We start from the raw sequence: 17563 nt of genomic DNA on the forward strand, positions 1-17563 counted from the left end.
CTACTGGCCTTTACCCTCCCAAAGATAAATTCTTTCATTTCATTTACTTGTAGGTTTCTGTCACAGGGAGCATGTGCTTACCACAGACAGAGAGACAGTGAGAGGGAAAGTTAAGCTATCACCTCTCCCAGCAGGGAGGATGGCCATGCCACAATCCCTTCTCCTTCATTCTCCTCCTGGGATTTTGGGCACCTATGCACACGTGCCTGGTTGTGATTTTCAAGCCGAGAAAATTGGGTCTGGGACTCAAGCTGTGGCAGACCATATGAAAGTCCAGCATCTTATAAAACATGCCATCTGCTGGCCCCTACATTTCATTTTAAATAAATAATATCCAGTGACTACACTTAAAGTAAGTTAATTTGAGGAGTGTTAGAAAAATGTTTATCTTATTTTCAAGGATCAATCAATAGTCTCAACTCTGACTGTGCATCAGCATGTTATTAGATTTCACTTTAAAAAGAAAAATTAGAATGTAGTGCTCCATACTAGTTATGCTAAATATCAGAATCACAAAGAGGCCAGAAATTTGTTTTACTTGTATTTCTTGTTTTATTGTAGAAGTAAGCCTAATAAACACCTTCTTCTAAACTACAATCCCCCCTTCACTTCTCATACTCCTGTCTTCCTTAGAAAAATCATTTGCTCTTCTGAACTTCCATGGTGTGCTTCATCATATACATTAAAATTTTTTCGTACATTTCTTCATTCCCACTAAACTCTTAAATCAAGATATTTAATTAATTTTAAATATTCGTTTCCATCCCCCATCCTGTTGTGCAAAATTCAGTATCAATGTCATAAGCCATAGGCAAAGATCTGCGTGAGGAACCTCGTATTAATGAGGATGATGCTTTCTTACTCGGGCAAAGCCACACAGCCAGATGGCCATATTTAACCATGCTGGTAGAAGTCAGAAATACCACCACCTGCAGCTCTCATAAGGACATGCAGTTTCATTCAGGAAATAAAGTTTCCCTTCTCTTACCTATGACACCAAAGGGTTTCATGTCCTGGGTAGGAATCAATAAGATCAGTGCTGAATTCAACTTCTTCTTCTAGAAGATGAGGAAGATTTATCCTTGATTCCTCTGTTGAAGCTGCTGCCTCTTCATCTTTTGGAAGAACTAGGGCTGGCTCACTTCTCAAGTGGTTTTGCTCCAATAAAGAACTGTCTACCACAGTTTGACTAATCAAAGACTTTAACAAAAACTGGCGGTAGTGAAATCCACTGTGGTCTGAAACATGCATGGACGCCCAATGTTTAGTAGAGGATAGTTCATCAAGAAGAATCTTATAGGAATAAAAAAAGGGAAGTGAAAAGAGGAATTCTTAAAAGTTTTTCTTTCTCCATTAATGCCTCAATTTCTCTTTAATTCATCCCTTGCTTTTCTGACATCATTGGTCCCACCAGTATTCATATACAATGCCCACCACAGTACTGTTACTTATGAAGCTCAGAACATGGGAATTTCCCCTTTCTCTTATAAATGACAGAAGAATTTTCTTTTAAAAAACACAAAATTTAAGGAACTATTTGTCATTCTTTCCCTGGACCTTGACTAATCATATTCTGATTAGCACATACAGAGAAAAGCCAAAGTCTAAGATAAGGATGAATATCAGGGAGTTCATTTTCAAGGAATGCTAATGTGAGAGGGAAAAAAATGTAAACTCAGAGGTTAAAGATTCTTCTACATTTAATGATTGTTAACTTATTTGTTTAACAACAGAACAGTGAAATCATTTGTTCAATGTAATGCCGTGAACATGGAGACCATGTCTGTTTTGTTCAATACTTAATTATAAAGGCGTAGTACAAAAACACGATTCATGAATAAAAGGATTTTTCAAGAGATCACAACTTTCACTACTCATCTCAAACTCAGTGAAAATCAGTAAGTGGGTTTTTTAAATAGGTGAAATAAAATCCAGCAGCAAATTGTTCAAATCTTTATATTACCAACCTGCAAACTAATGGATTACAAATGGTATAAATGCAAGAAGCATTCATGGAAAAAAAAGTATTTGGTAGAATTATGAAAAGGTAGCAAACGTAAATGGTTTTTGATCAGTGAAAGGTGTATCAAGGGCCTACCATGTTCCATCAGAAAGACTTTTAGATCAGGGACCAGCAGATGCGTAATGGCTATGTTCCTGGACTTCCACATAGTCGACCGTGGTTCGTGTCCCGGACCCGGTGGCTTAGAACTCATGCCGGGCATGTGTGCGTGTGTGCCCAAGATCCTGAGAGGAGAATGGAGGAGAAGGGATTGTGGCGTGGCCATCCCCCTGGGGGGTGATTTCTCACTTTCTGTCTGTCTGTCTCTGTCTTTCTGGCAAGCACATATGCCCTATAGCAAAAACCTCTAAAAAAAAAAGAAAAGAAAAAGAAAAAAAACAGACTTTTAGATCAACTAAGGGAAAAAAGATATACTCTTGTGAAAAGTGAACAATACAGATAGCAGAATGCCAAATTTCTGCCTGCCTGGCAAGGGTCTCGCAAATGCCTACTACCTACCACAATTCCCTCTCCATTTCTCACACCCCCTTCCCTCCCTAGAAGTCGTTCATTCCCTCTTCTGAGCCTTATAGTACTTGTGTGTTCCATCACACATATTAAAGAACTCTCTGCATATCGCTTCATTCCCACTGAAGTCTGCAAGTGCTTTAAGATATTTCTTCATTTCTTTTTTTCTTTTTTTGCTATAGGGCACGTGAGCACCAGACAGACAGAAAGAGAGAAATCACCCCCCAGGGGAGATGGCCACGCCACAATCCCTTCTCCTCCATTCTCCTCTTGGGATCTTGGGCACACACGCACATGAGCCCGGTGTGAGTTTAAGTCACCGGGTCCAGGACTCGAATCGTGGTCGACTACATGGGAGTCCAGCGGCATGGCCATTACGCTAACTGCTGGTCCCTATTTCTTCATTTCTAAAGTTTCCATCTCCCTATACCTACTGGCATCAGAGTGGGTACATAAATACTTCAAGAATAAATAAATAAATGAACAACTTAATGAAGTGACAAGTTCTAAGGAATAAAGATTACCTTCAGCAGAATAGTCAAGTTTTATCAGTGAAATACTTTAAAGACCTTAAAACTCTACTAAGTTAATTCAGAGCACCTTAATTTATTCCAGAGGCTAGACAGCTGCTAGGTATGGGAGAAATGGAAAGCCAGACTGTTTATTTGGTTTTAAAAGGTGAGTATAAACAGCACTAGGTGAGCTTCTACTTAAAAGACAATCTGAAGTTACTACATTTTTGAAGAGTTAACCTGCAGGACATTTAGGCTATAACACGGCAGCTTTGTAATTTTGGTATAGTTTCTTTCTTTTTCTTTTAAGTTGCCAGAGGGTATGTGCATTCACCAGAGACAGAGAGAAGGGAAAAGGGAGAAAGTATTCTCTAACATGGCATGGTTACATCGTAATCCCTTCTCCTCCATTTCTCAGTCCTGCTGGGATTCTGGATGCACACATACTCAGCATGTTTTTCAAGCCACCAGGACCAGGATATGAATCGCGGTCACTCACGTATGATCCTGTTTCTCTTAACCACTAGGCTATGGGGCTGGCTCAGGTACAGCTTCTTAATATGGGTTAAACACAATACCCTACTTATTTAAAATGATCTTATACCACATGAAAATCTTTAGATTATTTCTTACTGGGTATTTCTATGTATAAAAATTCAAATTCATTATTTAGTTTTGAGGCAAAAATAGCACATATATGAAAGGTTTTCAACAAAATCAATCTCTTAAAAAAAAAAAAAAAACAAACTTGAGACCAGCAGTTGGCATAATGGCTATGTCGCTGAACTCTCATGTAGTCGACCGTGGTTTGAGTCCCAGACTTGGTGGCTTAAATTCATACCGGGCGCGTGTGTGTGCGTGCCCAAGATCCCCTGAAGAGAATGGAGAAGGAATTGAGGCATGGTCATCCCCCCTGGAGGGTGATTTCTTGTTTTCTGTCTTTCTGGCAAGCGCACGCATCCTATACCAAAAATCTCTAAGAAAAAAAACAAAACTCAAACTCGGGACCAGCAGTTGGCATAATGGCTATGTCACTGGACTCCCATGTAGTTGACCGCTGTTCCAGTCCCAGACCCAGTGGCTTAAACTCACGCTGAGCATGTGTGCATGCGTACCCAAGATCCCGAGAGGAGAGTGGAGGAGAAGGGATTGCAGTGTGGCCATCCCCCATGAGAGGTGATTTCTCGCTTTCTGTCTCTCTGTCTCGGCCTTCCTGGTGAATGTATAGGCCCGATAGCAAAATCTCTCCAAAAAAAATAAATAAATAAAAAACTCAAAACTTTTTATGAAAAATCTATGTAATTTTCACTAAATTATAAAGATACATAATAAACTAAAGAAGAAACTCTAAAAAGAATATCAGGGCATTTTCTTATTAAAATAGAAAGTTACACAGATACAGGCAGAGGCCAAAAAAAATTATTTTTAAATGATGTTAAAAACACAATATAAACACGTGGCTTAAATGTAAGATGCTGAAAGAATAAATGACCTTCATATGATGTACCTTAAATATCCTAATTCTTTTCCAATTCCATATGAAACAAACTAGCAGAAAACGACAGGTGCACAATTATGAAACAGGGGAAAAGGGTTTAAAATGAAAAAGTAATGAAAATTCACATTCTATAATTTTTAAGAATAACATGTGGTCATTCTGATTATAAAAGTGATATAAAACGGGACCAGCAGATAGCGTAATGGTTATGTCACTGGACTTCCATGTAGTCAACCGCAGTTCAAGTCCTGAACCTGGTGATCTAAAACCCCCACCGGGCACATATGTGTGTGCCCGAAATTCTGAGAGGAGAATGGAGAAGGGACTGCAGTGTGGTCATTCCCCTGGGAGCTCACTTTCTTTCTGTCTCTCCAGCCAGCACACTCACCCTACAGCAAAAATCTCTTTAAAAAAAATGTGATACAAAATGATTATTATAGAAAATACCAATGATGTAGAACAATACGAAAAAGGTAACAAAAATCACCCATTATCCTATAAGCCAGAGATCACTATGTTAACATTCTGGCACATAACTAATCTATAAGGCTTTTTTTCTAGGCATGCATATGCACAAAACTTGTTTTTAACCTAAGTTTGGACTACTTTTTTTGGGGGGAGAGGGGGCTGTTATAGGGCATGTATGCCTATGACAAAGTGCAAAATCACCTCCAGAAGTGGTGGCCACATCATAATCCCCTCTTCTCCTTTCTCCTCTTGGGATCCTGGGCACACATGCACACACACCCCACATGTCTCTCAAGTCACTGGGTCCAGGACTCATACTGCACTGTTAGACACGTGGGATCCAGCCACCCCAACCACCACACCACACGGTTGGCCTCTGGATGCTCTTTTATACTGATTTTATTCCACTTAAATTATAAACATATTACTATGGCAGTAAGTAGTACGCTATAATAATTTTTAACTCTCATATAACCAACCATTCCCTTATGCTTCCATTCCTGTATAAGTAACATTTTTATATAAAAAATTCTATGTGTAATCTAATTAATTACACATGTAATTTAAAAATCTAATTTATTCAGGAGAGATTTCTAGAAGTATACTTGCTAAAACAAAGAGAAACATTTTGTAAGGTTCTTGACACACACTGCTGCAGTGTCCTCCAAAGAGCCTATGTTACTTACAGTACTGGAAGTACATATTAAATTCCTTGTCAATACTTCAATCTTCACTAATTTACTAAGTGAAAAATCATGCTTTATTTTAATTTACATTTGCTTAATTAAAACTAAATATTTTTACATACTTATTTTTCCTTTGTTCACGCCTAATTGCTTACTGTTTCCTAGTAAATAAATTCACTAGCTGTGAATATTTTTCTCATGGATTTGTAAAAGACCTTTACATATTATAGATACTAAGTCTCTATGTGTCATGTACACTGTAAATATTTTTATCAATATAGTTTTCCAATTGTTTTGTAAAATTCTTTTTTTACCACAAGTTTAGTGAGGCTATCGTTGACTAAAAAAAAAAAATTACTGGTAGTGTACAATACAATGTTTTGACATATATACATACTGTGAAATGATTACCATAATCAAGCTAATTAACATACCCACCACCTCACAGTTACCTTTTTTGTGTGTCTGGTGAGAACATTTCTGATTTACTCTCTCAGTAATTTAAAAATATACATTATTATTAACTACAGGTGTCATACCATACAATGGATCTCCAGAACTTACTCATTCAAGTACTCTTTGACCAGCCTCTTCCCTTCCCCCACCACTCTGCAACCATCACTCTAATCCCTGGTTTTATGAGTTCAACTTTTGTAGATTCTACATTCTACGTATAAGTGGGATCATGAGGTTTTAGTTTTCTGTGCCTGGCTTACTTCACTTAGCATCAGGACTTCTGGGTCTCTTTTTTCCTTCATTATACTTTTATTCCATTTACTTCAATTTGGTAATATAAGATTAAAAACCTAACAATAATTTTCTATAAAGTCAATTTTACCAGTCTCACAAACTGAACAAAAAATTATTTCTCTAATTACATGAAATGCCATATTCATAATTAATAAAATCTGTACAAATAATGTGTTCAGATTTATTTCTGGACTTTATATTCTCTGCCACTACTTAGTCTATTTTTGAAACAGTACCATAGATTTAATTATTGTCTTAATTAATAAATGTCTAATGGTATTTTTCTTTTACTTCAGCAATTTCTTAGCTATTTTAAAGTGTTATTCTAATAAACTTTAGAATCAATTTTTGAAGTTGAAAGATAAACCAATGATTTTTAGCATATTCACAGAGTTGTGCTGTCATTGTTATCACTATCTACTTTCAAACATTTTTATCACCCCATGAGAAAACCCCATTCTCATGACTCCCCCATTCCCTCTTCCCAAGACTCCAGCACCCACGATTCTGCTTAGCATATTCCTAACATACTTTTTGTCTGACTGCTTTCAACCAGTATGCATTCAAGCTTGTCCATGTTACAGCATGTACCAACATGTCATTCCTTTTTCATACCCAATATTCCATTTTATGGATAAACTACATTCTGTTTCATCCATTTTTCAGACGATGATATCTGGGCTGTGGTCCTATTTTCATTATGAGTAACATGGCTGAAACATTCTTATACAAGTTTTAGTATAAGCACGTTTCAATTCTCTTGGGTCTATGCCTAGGAGTGGAACTGCAGGATCAAACATATCAGTAATTCTATACTAGATTACTTGAGGAAATCCCAAACCATTTCCCACAGTGACTGTGTCATTTTACACTCCTGCCAGCCATATATATATAAGGATTTGTATTTTTCCCGTCTCATCAACTCTTCCTATTGACTGTCTTTTTCATTTTAGCCGTCCTAGGTGGTACGAAGTGGTATCTCATTCACTGTGGGTTTGGTCTGCGTTACCCTAATGGCTAATGATGCTGAATATCTTTCCATGTCCTTATTGGCCATTTGTATATCTTTTTTGGAGAAATGAACCTGAGTGCTCTTTCAGGTGACACCATATTGACTAGTAATTAGCTAATAATAGTAAGCTCTGTTCAACTCAGAGTTTTTCCTCCTACCCTACCCTCTAGAATATTTTAAACTTTACTTAAATACATGTTAATTTAAATATACAATATCAAAAGGAACATAAAATTAAAAATTAGTCTCATAATTCTACTCTATAGCACTATTTACCATTCTTTATTCTCTAACCTTTTTTCCCTGACTAGAAAACGAGAACATGATTATTAAGAAAAAAAAAGAACCCATAATGACACTGCATATCCATACATATAACTACCCACTGAGTTCTCAGTATGTGCCAGGCACTATTCCAAACACTTTAAAGAGCTGGCTGTCTCATTCAAGGCTAAATAAATATACCAAAAATTATTATGACATATGCCTCATACTTAGTTTTATATCCTTAACCTATTACAAATGTTTTTCTTTAATCTTTTAAAACATATGTTTTAGTAGCAACAAAATATTCTAATGTGTGATGGATTGTAATATAACCCCTCTCTATTGAAGGGTCAGATTCTTTCCAGTCTGTCGTTATAAATGCTACTTCTATACATCAAACTTTCATAGGTGACAGCCAGTGTTTATTACGCACTTAGTAAGAGCACTGTGGTAGCCACTTTATACGGAGCCTCCCATTCAATCTGTATTACTTGATAAGAATTATCATCATGGCAGTTTTACAGACCAGGAAATTGAAAGTTAGGGAGGCTTGGTAACTTCTTCCAGGCTACACAGGAAATTAGTGGTATGACCAGCAAGGGGAGCCTGTTATCATTACACCATGGTACAATACATCTCCCACTGTTTCTTTAGGATGAATTCTTAGAAGCAGAACCATTAAAGACAAGACTCTCTCTCTCTCTCTCTCTTTTTTTTTTTTAAATCACCATAGGGTACATCCACTGGCCAGAGAGAGATGGAGAAACAGTAAGAGAGAAGACACCCCGCAATGGGGCGTGGTCAAACTGGTCTCCTCCTTCATTTCTCCATCCTGTTAGGGTTTTAAGCATGCATGCACACACACCTGATCTGTTTTTCAAGCTGCTGGGGCTGAGATGTAAACCTCAGTTGATCACGTGGGATCCAGCGCCCTTAACCACTAGGCTATAGGACCGGCCCTACTTCCTCATCACCTTTTTTAAAGAGAAGGTTTTGCTACATTGCCCAGGCCAGCTTTGAGCTCACGATCCTCCTGCCTTAGCCTCCAGGTCACTGGGATTACAGGCCCACAACACCACACCTGGCCTTTAGGTTGGAATGGGAATCAAACCTGGGCTCTCATGTGGTTCCACCTTGCAGAGCACAGCACCTTATAAATTCGTGCCACTAAGTCAACACCCTCTTCTTCTTCTTCTTTTTTTTTTTTTTTAACAGTTTGATAAATGCTGCCCTGCTGCCTTTCAGTAAGATTATGACAATTTAAACAATGCACATGTTTATACCTTACCATTACTGCATACTGGTACTTTAAAAAAATTATTTTTGATTTTCTAAATTAAAAAAATGCCAGTTAATTTCATATATACCTTTAAGCTGGTCTAGGCTACTGGTACTTTCATGATTACTTCCATCAGACAAAAGAATAGTAGAGCACCTTATCCTAGCTGGGCCCAGTGGCTTATAAGAATAGTAAGAGGATTTTTGGGACCAGTAGTTAGTGTAATGGCTAAGTCACTGGACTCCCACGTAGTCTACCGTGGTTCGCGTCTTGGACCTGGTGGCTTAAAACTCACGCCAGGCGTGTGTGTGTCCGTGCCCAAGGTCCCGAGAGGAGAATGGAGGAGAAGGGATTGCAGCGTGGCCACCCCCCCGGGGAGTGATTTCTTGTTTTCTGTCTCTCTGTCTGGCGAGCGCACACACCCTATGGCAAAAAACTTCTCCAAAAAAAAAAGAAAAAACAAACAAACAGAAAACAAACAAAAAAGAATAGTAAGAGGATTTTGCAAATTCACACACTCTTCATTAATAACAGAAGTAAGAAAAGCTGTAGAGGTGGTGCTTATGGAAAAACAGTGAGTGTCCACTGAGACAGATAAAGACGACTCACACAGTGTAAGCCCAGGCAGCTGAGCCAACACACCACTAATGAGGTGTCATCTTTAACATCAGTTGGCATTGTATAACCAAGAATTTCACCCTGGCCCCTAGTTCCTGGTTCTATGGAATGCCACTGCAAAGGTCCATATCATGGCAGGAATGTTTCCAAAGACCTCTTAGTCCACCTGGACTCTGCCTTCCTTTCTATTCCCATCTACCCCCACAATACCAGGCCGTGCAGATAAGATGACCAGCTCTAAAACACTCCCCCAGGTAACCTGCACATAGTCGTCCACACTCAGACTGCATCGATCCTCCCCCTGCCACTTATTTCCAACAAGCCTAGCCTGGATGAAGAGCCATTTCTCCATGTTCACATTGAACCCTGAGCTTTCCTCAGTTCCCACAAGTATCACACTGCTTTGTAGTTGCTAGTTTGCTTCCTCAACTACATTTTCAATTTGCAGAGAGCAAGATCTTTGTCTTTACTGCCAATATATAAGACAGTGGCTGGGAATGACAGGACTTCACTACTTTTTCATGAATAACTTCAATCAAGCAAACTGGATGCCAATTCCACTAAAACTTTCTATCTATCGGGAAGCGGAGAAAGGTACTAAAATTCAGCAAGCATCTATTAACGTGTAACAACTCAAGTTACTGTCACAGTAACCTACTGAGGCAGACAGTAAGTTTTATAAATGAAAACATCAAAGCCTTACTTTCCACACAGAGCTGATAGGGGCAGAATCTGAACCCAGGCCTATGTGATTCTAAACCTTTGCTTTTTTTCTCCATTAAGCAGCCTCTTCTCCTAAAACTCAAAGCCATATGAGCTAGGAGGGAAAGGCTACTTATTCTTATAGAATTGGTTGCTTAAAAACTCCTGGAAGTTATAACCTGGAGTTGTCCTGGAGAATTTTCTGGCTAGGAATCAAAGAGCAAAGATGAAACCTGCAAAGGGGGATGTAGGAAGAGGGGAGTGGTAGATTAAAATGACAAATGTTTCCTAATCCACTAATCCAAATATGCCACTTGGGGTACTCTGACCTTCAACCTGAACTTTTCTAACTGTCCCAAAGCCTGGGAATCAAACATTTTTACAGGAGTACCATCGATTGTTATGGCAGTGACACCACACAGAGAGAAGGGAAAAAATGAGACGGTGACATATATGGGGGCGCACAAGGGATGCCTGGCTCTCATTCTGATGAATAGTGAGTGGAGTAATCGCTGCTAATCTAAGCCATCAAAATTCTCTGCAAATCTTCAACTCACTTCTAAACTGAAAGGATTAGGCTACGAGCATTTCCAACCTGGTTCTGCATCCAAATAACCCCCTGAGCTTGCAGGAACTACTGCTCTCAAGATCCCACCCTCATTCTGATTTAGTAGGCTTCGGATGGGATTTAGGAATCCCAGGTAATACAGAGGCTTGGCCAAGTTTCAAACACCTGGGTGATTTTCTGTCTCTGCCTCCCACCCCTATCCCTCTTCCAGGAGAGAAAACTGTGAAAGACATCTGATTCAGCACACTATGTCACAGACTCAGAGATACCAGAAATAACTCCAGTTCTATAAGGCTTGATCATTTCTGCCTGTTTTAGGATAGTGAGTTATGCTCAGTCTTCCCTGACTGGTTAAACCGGCCTTTGTTCTACAACTGTATGAGTCTTAAGAGTCCCCAAACTGTACTGGTGAGGAATGTAAGCTTTTTTTTAATTACCAGGGTTTCCCTGGAGGTATCAGCTCTTATGATACTCTCGGGCTCTTAGGCCATTAGTTCCTCTACTTTACTCCTTTAAAGCTCTTCTGAGGATGAACTACTACCAGAAGATTTTATGGACAGACATGCATTCTGCCCAGGGAGACCTACTAAGAACCTACCTTGACATCTAGCTTGGCCAGGTGCTGTAAAACCCAGATGCGATGAGACCAGGCATTGTAGTTGCTTGGGTATCTCCCTGCTGCTTCACCACAGACCTCCATCTCTTCTTGTATTAGTCTCTGCGTCCTTTCTGCAGGAATTGTGCCCGAGTTTCCTTTGGTCACAAAGGAAGGCAAGGAGGTTTCCTGAATTAGCTGTTGTAGCACCCATCGCCTGTTAAAGTAGCGAGTAGAAAGACAAGGAGGAAAGAACAGAACCCAGATGAACACAGTTTTCCATGTTGTTAATTTCCCCTCACAGAAAATGCACAATTTGGATACCAGCAGATGGCATGGAGGTTAACGTGCTGGACTCCCACATGGCTGACCACCGTTCGAGTCCCAGACCTGGTGGCTTGCTTTCTCACTTTCCCTCTCTCTCTCTTTTTCTGCCTTTCTCTGGTAAATGTGCATGCCCTGCAGCAAATTAAAAAATTATAATAATGATTTAAAAAATTAAATAAAATAATTTTTTTAAATGCTAAATTTTCCCCATCTAAAATAAAATCCCTGTTTTGGGGGAGATGAGAAGGGTTTGCTGTTTGTTATTTCTGAAGATAATTAAATTTGGCAGCATAAATGGGGGTGGGGAAAGACAAACAGGAAAGAAAAAACTTAAAAATTCATCAAAAAGAGTGTGTCATCAATTCCAAAATGACAACCCAAAAATCCCATTTGGCCAGGAAAGGCAAAGGCAACTGCTTGGTGCGGCTGTGCGTGTGTGAGATGGTGGTGGTGGCGAGCGTGTTAATTAATGGCTGGTAAACATCAGGAGTCACACTTTACATCTTAAATTACATGTGCATGCCTCACCCTATGTGTTTGTTTGCAAATAAGCTTCATTTTAGCAACTTCCATTAAGCAAAATTTTTATATTATAGCATAAAATCTGGAAGGAAACAAAAGTACAAAATTACTTAAACCATCAAGGAAATTTTAAAATGTCTTTATACACAGATTTTCTTGTCTGTTTAATATTAAATAAATAATAAAAAGTACTAAAAGAGTGTTTCTAATTTTTTAAGAGTAATTTTTGCTATAGGACACATGCGCTCACCAGAGACAGAGACAGAAAATGAGAAACACCTCCAGTGGGGGGAGGATGGCCACACCACAATTCCTGCTCCTCCATTCTCCTCTCGGGACTTTGGACGTGCGCGCACCAGCAACTGGTCCGAGTTTTACACCACGATTACATGGGAGTCCAGCAATATAACCATTAAGCCATCTATGGGCTCCAAGAATTTTTCTAATTACTTAATATCTTTAGTATTCACAAATATTTTCCTCATAGAAAAACATTCTCTTAGTTAAAAATTTCTAACCCAAAGGTACAGGCAATTAAGAAAACTCATTTTCTCATTTTTAAATAATGGAAATTTTTATTTAAAAAATACTGCTTTATAAAAAATTAAACAAGCCAATGAAATGATGGATGCATATTTAATAGTTTCCTTCCCCTGCCACCACCTTGCCAAATCCCCATACACATAATCATATACCTGTATGAGGGCCACTGTCCCAATTTCTAGCCTTAAAAATGCCCAGGATTTAAGAAAAGTTAGAGTGGCTTAATAAACACACTTCTTCAGAACAACTTCTCTTTTAATCCCAACTAGCAAGCCCATGTGATGGATGCATATTTAATAGTTTCCTTCCCCTGCCACCACCTTGCCAAATCCCCATACACATAATCATATACCTGTATGAGGGCCACTGTCCCAATTTCTAGCCTTAAAAATGCCCAGGATTTAAGAAAAGTTAGAGTGGCTTAATAAACACACTTCTTCAGAACAACTTCTCTTTTAATCCCAACTAGCAAGCCCATACCACCCTAATTTGGTCAAATAAGAGTGGCTATTCCAGGAAAAACAAATGAACACATTTATTTATGTTTAACTGATAGGCGTGCATACATTTGCCAGAGAGAAAAAGAGAAAGAGAGAGAGAAAGTGAGCAAGACAAGCACTCACTGCCCCCCGCCCCCCCCCACCCCCCACAGGTGGGTCATGGCTGTGCCACAATCTTTTCCCTCCATTTCTCCCTCCCTTCAGGATTTCAGGTACACACACAATGCGCCTAGTGTCTTTTTCAAGCTCTCAGGGCCTGGGCTCAACCAGGTGGGATCCAACTTCCTTAACAATTACACTACAAAGCAGCCCCACACAACGAAATACATTTGAAAACCCAAGTTGCTCAATATAGTTGAGTATCTAAATGCAATCTCCACAACTGTTTTAGAACATTAATAAAAACAGCTAATATTCGGTAAGTGCATGAACTGTGGTAGAGTCTGTATGTACTACCTCATGTAAACTCAACCACTGACTCTTTGAAATTGATTATTATTCGCATTTTAAAAATGACAAAACAGAAAAGTATCAGTAATTTCCCATGAACAATCACAGGGCAAGTCACAGCCTTTAGATTTCAACATAGGTTACTTGACTTTAAAATTCATGCACTGGGACCTGCAGATGGCATAGTGGTTACATCACTAGACTCCCACAGTAGTCAACTGCGGTTTGAGTCCCAGACCTGGTGGCTTAAAACACACAGTGTGCATGTGCGCATGTGCCCAAAATCCCAAGGGGAGACTGCACTGTGGCCATCCCCCCAGGGGTGATTTCTCATTCTCTGTCTCTCTGTCACTCCAGCAAATGCACACGCCCTATAGCAAAAATCTCTCTAAAAAAAATAAAATTAATTCTCTGAACCAGTATGCAACCCTGCCTCACATACTGTGTATACTAAGTAAGAATACTATGATGTAAATTAACCACACCTGTGAATCCATGTTTCTGGACTCTTTGGAAACTTAGTTAAGGCTAATTTTCCCAGATGTAAGTCCTTAATTGGATTTAAAGTGCCAGACAGGATTAGCTCCTTCCTGTAAAAGAAAAAAAATTAAAAACATTAGCCTTTTATTCAAACATTCTCATGGCTTTTATTTTATTTTCTCATTTATTTTTTGGTTTATAAGCCAGAGGGTGCAAGAAAATGCCTCCCCTCCTTCTCTATCCTATTGAAATCTGGAATATGCAGGCACCTGTGCCTAGTGTCTTCCAAGTTTCAGGGCTGGAATTCGAACCAGTGTCAGCCATGCAAGATTGGTTCCCTTAACCGCCAGGTCATGGGGCTGACTCTGCAGGACATATATGCATGACTTTTTCATGTCATTATGAAGCAAATTTCCAAAAATTAAACACCAAAATCCAACGATGTTGGTAGATAAAACTCCCATAAATGTCACCACCAGTAATCAAGAATTTATTCTCATACTCTCAAAATAACAAAGAAAGAGAAAGAGAAGATTTAATCGACAGTGAAACTTCATTTAACTGGTATATTTGGGAGAGTGCAAACAGGTTTTCTGGTCTATTTTATTTCCAAAAGTTATACGATCTGACAGCAGTACATGTGGAACAGATCTAATACCAGTGAATTGTTCTAGCTTCCTACACAGGACTATGTATGGTCTAGTTTAATACAGAAAAAAACAAATCCACATACAACAAACACAGTATAACTGAGATAGAAGAGAAAAGAGAAAAAAATCACTCATTGAATCAGTACCCAAATGAAATGATTATTTTTATTCTAAAATTTTCCCTTTTACTATTACCTATACACATATATATTTTAATGCATAATTTTTTATCCTGCTCTCATTATTTTAAGAATTTTCCTATGGTTCTGTAAAATCATTATACCAATCATGTTAAATGAGTTTTTATTCAGTAGCTAGGTAATGACCTTTTTCTTCATGGTTAGACATTAAGATTACTTCCAACTTTTTGCTACTCTAAAAGAATTAGAGAAAAAATATAACTTCTTTCTTTTCTACCATTACTTAGGGTACATTTCCAAGAAAGGTATTATGAGGTGAAATACTTGCATGATCTTTGATATACTAGGCCATTACTTTTTGAAATACAAACCACAGAACTAATAGCAATTTTGTTGTTTTAAAAATGTTCAAGCCCAACTAAAGCTTCAATGCAATCATAAAGAATATAATGCAAGATCTATCTCTCAGATTAATATAATTTACTTTTAATTTCCAAGGTAACTTTTGATAAGCACTACTGTTTACAGTCCTAATTAAGTCTCAATGCATCTATTATTTTATAATAAATCAAATCATATGCCAATATGTATTAATCTTAAAATGTTCTTTGTGGTAGCAAGTTTTATCTAGTTATTTTATAGAAGTTTAAGCCCAACAAAACTAGAGCTCAGCTCTTAAAACTCACACTTAGATGGATTTAGTTCCTAAATACCACAATAGATTTTCTTTCAACAGTAATGTACTATTTTTAAATTGTTATTTGATAAAGACAATAACTTATTTTTAATGAAAATACTAGTGATAGTAAGTATGTGAATTTTATAATCATATTTATGTCAGTAACTTTATAAAATAATTTGAAGTAAACCACAAGGTTTATGGTTACTATAATGAATGAATTCACTAAATTTTCCTTTCAATATACAAGAAGACATATTTTTCATTAAAAAATATTTAATGCTTGAGTCTGGGACCCAGTAGCTTGAAACTCATGCTGAGCGTGTGTATGTGCGTGCCCAAAATTCTGAGAAGAAAACGGAGAATGAACTGTAGTGTGGCTATTCCCCTCTCCAGGAAGGAGAGGGTGATTTCTCAATTTCTGTCTCTGTTTCTCCAACGAGCACACCTACCCTATAGAATTAAAAATCTCTCTCTAAAAAAAACAAAAAATATATACATATAAATATATATTTTAAAGAAGTTTATTCACTTATATATCATATATATAATAAAAGTATATTCATTTATACAATATTATATGTGTAACAGAAATCTATTCGTTTATATTATTTTACATATTTTTTTAATGCAACAGCCAACTGCTTTTATAGAATTAGAGCTATTGTCTGAAATCAGTAACATTTTGTTCATAAAATAAGTCAGGATACTTATGAAGTGAAAGGAGGCAAAAGACTACTTTATGTATTTTAACTACTTTGTGGAGTAGTGCTTCTCAAAGTGCAGTTCGCGACTACAACATCAGCATCATCTGGAATTTACAAGAAATGTATATTCTCAGGTCTCACCCATACTCACTGAATCAGAAAGTGAGGTGGTAGAGCAATCTGTTTTTTTTTTTTTTGAGAGGTTTTTTTTTCACTATAGGGCGTGTGCGCTCGCCAGACAGACAGAAAGAGACAGAGAGACAGAAAGCGAGAAATCACTCCCCAGGGGGGATGGTCACGCCACAATCCCTTCTCCTCCGTTCTCCTCTCGGGATCTTGGGCACGCACGCACATGCGCCCGGTGTGAGTTTTAAGCCACCGGCTCTGGGACACGAACCACGGTCGACTACGTGGGAGTCATGGCCATTACGCTAACTGCTGGTTCCCGAGCAATCTGTTTTAATGAGCCTTTTAGGTGATGCACATTAAAGTTTCAAAACTGTCACTAAAGAATTTATTATATTAAGCTTTATCTCCATTTCAAATTTAATAAAGACCTCTCCTTATTTGTAACTGCCCACTTTTATTCCCATATATCTCCTCATATAAGGGGAAACAGTCAAAATTTCTTAAGGAGTCACCTTAAAACTGGGTCTGTACAAAGTTTCTTAAATTATGGTCGCTTTCAGGACCTGTGAAGTTTCTTAAATTATGGTTATTCTCTGGATGGGGCAGGCGTTAGGGTAATACTGCATAATACTGCAGCCCCTCTAAGGCTCAACGTTCAAGGCTGACCTGAACATGCTGAGCACAGACGCATGCACACACGATCCTGGCCAGCTGGAAGCTTGAGGAGGACCATAGTATGGCAAGATCTTATCAGGGAGCACCTGTCTCTCCCTTTCTCTCTCAAGAATTAAATAAAAACAAAACTTAAAAAAAAAATGATAAGATACTCTCATAATATTTTAACTTTGAACAACAAAGGAGTATTTTAGGAAGACAGCCTAAAGCAAACTCAATAAATTTATACACACAGACACACCACACATACACTTAAACAGATCAGTTGATAGAATC

General features: G+C 38.1%; 1 protein-coding gene across 1 annotated transcript in view; it reads right to left on the reverse strand.

Annotated features, from left to right (window-relative positions):
- Window positions 1–17563, reverse strand: part of PTAR1 (protein prenyltransferase alpha subunit repeat containing 1) — a 61999-nt gene that overhangs the window by 5013 nt on the left and 39423 nt on the right. Inside the window, exons 7-9 of the mRNA XM_014589349.2 lie at window positions 14313–14417; window positions 11489–11702; window positions 989–1293 (exon numbers count right to left, since the gene is read on the reverse strand). Of these exons, the coding sequence (XP_014444835.1) occupies window positions 989–1293; window positions 11489–11702; window positions 14313–14417 (624 nt within the window). The remainder of the gene's footprint in view (window positions 1–988; window positions 1294–11488; window positions 11703–14312; window positions 14418–17563) is intronic.

The sequence above is a fragment of the Tupaia chinensis genome, unplaced genomic scaffold (assembly GCF_000334495.1).
Source record: "Tupaia chinensis unplaced genomic scaffold, TupChi_1.0 Scaffold000354_1, whole genome shotgun sequence".
NCBI lineage: Eukaryota > Metazoa > Chordata > Mammalia > Scandentia > Tupaiidae > Tupaia > Tupaia belangeri.